Source organism: Sinocyclocheilus grahami, unplaced genomic scaffold (genome assembly GCF_001515645.1).
Source record: "Sinocyclocheilus grahami isolate Dianchi unplaced genomic scaffold, SAMN03320097.WGS_v1.1 scaffold887.1, whole genome shotgun sequence".
Taxonomy (NCBI): Eukaryota; Metazoa; Chordata; class Actinopteri; order Cypriniformes; family Cyprinidae; genus Sinocyclocheilus; species Sinocyclocheilus grahami.
The window spans coordinates 214842-220539 of NW_015506066.1; the positions used below are offsets into that span (position 1 = coordinate 214842).

At 38.1% G+C, this 5698-nt stretch overlaps 1 protein-coding gene across 1 annotated transcript; it reads left to right on the forward strand.

Moving 5' to 3' along the window:
- The first annotated feature begins 1212 nt into the window (after positions 1–1212).
- Positions 1213–2759, forward strand: LOC107563713 (galanin receptor type 1-like). Its single transcript, XM_016248658.1, has 3 exons — positions 1213–1872; positions 2084–2149; positions 2442–2759. Exons 1-3 carry the CDS (start codon positions 1213–1215, stop codon positions 2757–2759), a joined length of 1044 nt encoding a protein of 347 aa, XP_016104144.1.
- Positions 2760–5698: the final 2939 nt, after the last annotated feature.

The following is a 5698-nucleotide window of genomic DNA, read 5'->3' on the forward strand; positions in this document are numbered from 1 at the left end:
CGTGTATGAGTTATTTTAATCTGTGTGGGTTTTTTTTTTTACCTAAAACAGAGACACTGATGTTGATGTGTCTGCATTCAAGCATTTCAGTGGGCTTAAACAGATCAGCCTTTACAGCAGATTTAGTTCACAAACAACTGACAGTTTTGACCTAAATATGATTTTCAGTTACAATAATTAATCCTAAAATTCGACATTAGTAACTTACTTTTAGCAGCGTCAGTCGCGCGCGCGGTTCTTACTTGTGAATTCAGTTCACTGGAGACTCGCACTAAACGGTTCATTTGAATCAGTGAGTTGTCGACTCGAGAACAGCTGCAATCGGTTCATTCTAATTCGTGAATGAATCGTTTGGTGCGATTTGCGAACCGATTTAAAAGGTCCATTGAAAAGAATCAGTTCATTCTTGAATCAGACACCGCTTCTGCGTGTTATATTATAAGGAGTAACGATATGTTTTATGAAATGTAGTGAAGTAAAAAGTACGATCTTATGCTTTGGAATGTAGTGAAGTTAAAAGTAAAAGTTACTCAAAATAAAACTATTCCAGTAAAGTACAGATACTTGAAAAATGTACTTAAGTACAGTAACGACTTAAAACTACTCCGTTACTGTCCACCACTGCTTATTTGTAAAACGAAAACATAATTTTAAGACATGAACTTGCTTTTTTGAACACACTATGCTTATATAGCCAAGTCTTTGAATATTTTGTCTCAATGAAATATAAGCTTTAAGTTCACCTGAACCGTATGGATTACATGAAAATGTGCAGGAGTTGAAAGGGGTCTAATGGATAGTGGAAAAGTGGGGAAAAGAGCGGGGGCGGGGGCTTCTTGGTGGTGTTCGGATATCTCTGTATATGAGGATGGGTGGGTAAGGCTGGGAAATTGGTGTCTGAGTGGCGTCGTCCACACAGGCAATATTTTACTGCGGCATCAAAACAGCTCTCCTCCACCAAGCGCGAGCTCTCAAGAAGAGTCCCTGCAGATGAAAACATTCATCTCTAAGCGCCATCAGTGTGAGAAGGCAAAGGGATTATCAGGAACGTAATTTCTGAGAATTATTATATTTTAGAATGTTATGAAAGTGTAAAAGATTTTTCAAACAAACCTTCTTTTCTGGAGAATCAATTATCCAAGAAAACTAGCTGCAGAAGATCTTCAAGACAGCGTTTTCACGACGAAGCGTCAAAATAAGCTCACGTTGAAGATGAACATCCAAAACAGCAGTTATTCAGACAGACCTGATGGCAACAAAGACTTGGATGCTCCTGAAAACCCGTTATTTGGTATAGGAGCCGACAACTTCGTCACGCTTCTGATCTTTGGACTCATTTTTACTCTAGGCGTCCTGGGAAACTCTCTGGTTATTACTGTTCTGGCTCAACGCAAACCTGGACAGCAACGAAGCACCACCAACATCTTCATCCTCAATCTCAGTGTGGCAGATCTGTCCTATCTGCTCTTCTGCATCCCCTTTCAGTCAACAGTTTATATTCTGCCCACGTGGATCCTGGGTGCCTTTATTTGCAAGTTCATCCACTACTTTTTCACCGTGTCCATGTTGGTGAGCATCTTCACTTTATCAGCCATGTCGGTGGACAGGTATATCGCCATAGTGCACTGCAGAAAGTCCTCTTACATTCGAGTTGGGAGGCATGCATTGATCGGGGTGCTGATCATATGGGTGCTCTCTTTCGCCATGGCCACACCGGTTGCCTACTACCAGGGTATCGTGGAAAGTGAGGACAACAGCACGTTTTGCTGGGAAGTTTGGCCAGATCACAGCAGGAGGAAAATCTATGTGGTGTGCACCTTCGTCTTTGGATACGTGCTGCCGCTGATTCTGATATCTTTCTGTTATGCGAAGGTCAGTGGCTCTTTAATTGTGGCTTGATTATGAATATTTCAATTTAATGTGGCTTGATTATGATCTTTATTAATGCAAAACTAAATGTGGATTTGTTTTAGAATCTGTCAAGGTATATGGGGCAATAACAAATAAGGATGTCCAAAGTTATTTAAAAGAAAATTAAAAAAATAAATTATTTGGTTGTACTTATATGTTGATGTGTCTTTAGGTCCTGAATCATTTGCATAAAAAGTTAAGAAATGTCTCCAAAAAGTCTGAGGCATCAAAAAAGAAGGTAAGGAACATTAAGTGTGATTGCTTCAAATATTAAAATATAATTTAAAGGGATAGTTCACCTTCAGCTGCTGGTCCCCATTGACCTGCATAGTGTTTTTTTCCCCCGTACTATGGAAGTCAATGGGGACCAGCAACTGAAGGTGAACTATCCCTTTAAATATAATATAATCTTTATATTTATTAGATGTATTATTATTACTTAAACTGACCACACACATTTATGTAAATTGTTGATCATTGTTATTATGTTAAAAAACAACAAAAATGTCTCTCTCCACTTTTCTTATCAGACTGCTCAGACAGTTCTGGTGGTTGTGGTGGTCTTCTGCCTGTCCTGGCTGCCTCATCACGTGGTGCACCTATGGGTCGAGTTTGGCTCCTTTCCCCTGAACCAAGCATCCTTTGTCCTCCGTGTGGCAGCTCATTGTCTGGCCTACAGCAACTCATCTGTTAATCCTGTTATCTATGCGTTCCTCTCAGAGAACTTCAGGCAGGCGTATAAGCAGGTGTTCCGTTGTCAGGTGGCTTCTAAGTGCCCTACAAATGAGACCAGAGAGATGAAGAGCAAGATAGAGCCAGCACCGTCCACCAACTGCACCACTGTGTAATTCCTGCAGCTGTTATGTTTGTCATAATTTATGATGGCTTACAAATGCTTAGATATTACTTAAAGTTACTTGAGTTTTTAAGCTCGGGAGAAGGAAAGAAGCTTGTTTCGTATAGTATGACTAGATGCTGGGCAATGTATTTGTTATATGCTTGGAGGTTTGGATGGTTGCCTTAATTTTGACATGATAAAAAAACAAATTTACTGTGTGCTTACTCATGATGATGCATTTCCTTGGACTGCAATCGAGACATAACTTAGCATTTGCTGTGAAGCCATAGTGATGTATGGCCTGTTAATATGTGCAATCAAAAAAAAATAATTTAATAAAAAAATATATATACTGTATATATATATATATATATATATATATATATATGTGTGTGTGTGTGTGTGTGTGTATAAATATACAACTTACAAATTGTAGTCTGTTACTGATGACAAATTACATGACAAATATCATAATTTGTAATGCAATCTATCGGATTACACGCATTAGGTCATGTATTCGAACTACTTTTTTTATTCTTTTAGATTTCTTTTGACCTAACTCATAAGAAAATATAGTCCATTCTTTATTATCAACATCATGAAGTGCAATAAACATTAAACATTATATTATGCCAGGGTTTCCCAAACTGGGGTCTGTGAATGAACTGCATGGGATTTGTGAGATGATGAAAAGCAAATAATTAAGTCTCAGGGGGGACTTAATATTTTATGTCAAAGGGTTTTGGCAGACAAAATTTTGGGAATACATTCTGTTTGGTATGCATGTGTTACGCTGTGTAATTCAAACAGGGCAGGCCCTAGTATTTTGGGGGCCCTAAGATTTTCAAAAGAGGGCCCCCCATCACCTAACCACCCGCATCCCCTAACGTACACATCCTACACTGACACCTTATTGTAAAGCAATGTTATTTTACTCTCATTGAGGTACTATAGATTTTGTTAATATTTTGAATTATTTTCATTTTCATTTTAGCTAAAGTTTCAGTAATTTTATTGTTTGTTTTTTTATTAGTTTTTGAATGTCTATATAGTTATTAATTTTTTTTTAGTTTTTAGAACATCAACATAAACTAAATGAAAATGAGAAATGTTGCCTTGTCAACTAACTAAAATAAAATACGTTTATTTTTATTTTATTTTATTTGAAATAATGAAAAATGGTTTTATATATTTTTTTGTTTTAGTTTACTATATTAACCCTGTTGTAAAAAAATGCCAAATTGTCTTAATCAGTATCTACTCAGTATCTTTTAAAACATACATATGAAGATATGTTTACTTATTAAACACTTTTAACAACTTTTTAACCATTTTAACTATTTAAAAATGTAACCATTTCAGAAAAATATATGACATTTATTTTTTATATTTATTAGTAGTAGTAGTAGTAGTACTATAGTATTGTTATTATTAATATTATCATTATCATCATTATTATTATTATTATTATTAGAATCAGAATCAGAATGAGCTTTATTGCCAGGTATGTTTACATGTACGAGGAATTTGTTTTCGTGACAGTAGCTTCCACAGTGTAACAGAATTACAGTGACAGAACAAAAAAACACAGATAATAAAAAATGTAAATAAATTAAAAATTTTAAATAGAACAAGTAAACAAGGAATAAAAATATACAAATCGACAATTGTATGTACAGGTAATATAACAACAAACAGTTGTATGTACAGGTATATTATGTGCAAATTGAAATGTAGACTGAGTGTGTGTGTTAGATAAATAAGTGTATGAGTGAATAAATAGTGTGTGTTCCACAGTTATTGTCACGTGTTCATGAGATGGATTGCCTGAGGGAAGAAACTGTTCCTGTGTCTGGTCGTTCTGGTGCTCAGAGCTCTGTAGTGTCGACCAGATGGCAACAGTTCAAAGAGGGAGTGTGCTGGATGTGAGGGGTCCAGAGTGATTTTGCTAGCCCTTTTGCTCACTCTGGATGAGTACAGTTCTTGGAGAGAAGGGAAGGTTGTACCAATGATTCACTCAGTAGTCCGGACTACCCTCTGTAGTCTTCTGAGGTCAGATTTGGTAGCTGAGCTGAACCAGACAGTTATAGAAGTGCAGAGGACAGATTCAATGATGGCGGAGTAGAACTGTTTCAGCAGCTCCTGTGACAGGTTGAACTTCCTCAGCTGGCGAAGGAAGTACAACCTCTGCTATGTGAGTGTCCCACTTCAGGTCCTGAGAGATTGTGGTGCCCAGGAACCTGTGTAAGGTCAAAAATTAGCAAAGACTTCTGCTTTCCTGTCCCAAACCTATCTTCAGTAACAAAAGGGCCATTTGGCATTCCTGAAGGCACAGAGGTGCTGATAGTGATCAAGGCCTGTAGGCCAACATGTGTATACATCGGGGGTCTGCTAATTATCACACTCTTTTGCACAGTGGGTGAAGCTGTAATCTGCTGATTGGTCAGTTTGAATGTCTCACATTTGGTTTTTAGTCACATGGTCAAGAAAGGTATAAAAGAGGACTGTAACTGTTGCTCTGGGTCTTTTCCTTTGCTGCCTCTTTTCTTTGTTGGAGCTCTTCTTGAGTCTCTGCCCTCTCTCCCTCTTTTTCTTCCTCTCTCTATCTCTTTCTCTCAGGTAATATTTTACCTTGGTATAAGTGGCAGTGGGTGGTAATAGACTAGAGTTTTATACCATCGTGCTGATAATGTTTCTTTAGTCATTCGGCAATCCTACAGCCTGAACCACCGTAGGGCCGTAGGCCCTTACACCTGAATGACTCCACTGCAGTCACAGTGCTGTCCATGATGGTGAGTGGGGGAAGTGCAGGGGGGTTTCTCCTGAAGTACACGGTCATCTCCACAGTTTTGAGCGTGTTGAGCTCCAGGTTGTTGAGACTGCACCAGACAGCCAGCTCTTTAACCTCCTGACTGTAAGCAGACTCGTCACCGTCCTGAATGAGGCCGA

What these genes read in the sequence shown, in the direction of transcription:
- LOC107563713 (XM_016248658.1), top strand. Translation starts at nt 1,213, where the DNA reads ATGAACATCCAAAACAGCAGTTATTCAGACAGACCTGATGGCAACAAA. An exon ending in TATCTTTCTGTTATGCGAAG is followed by an intron (nt 1,873 to 2,083) that starts GTCAGTGGCTCT and finishes ATGTGTCTTTAG; the next exon opens with GTCCTGAATCATTTGCATAA. An exon ending in CTGAGGCATCAAAAAAGAAG is followed by an intron (nt 2,150 to 2,441) that starts GTAAGGAACATT and finishes TTTTCTTATCAG; the next exon opens with ACTGCTCAGACAGTTCTGGT.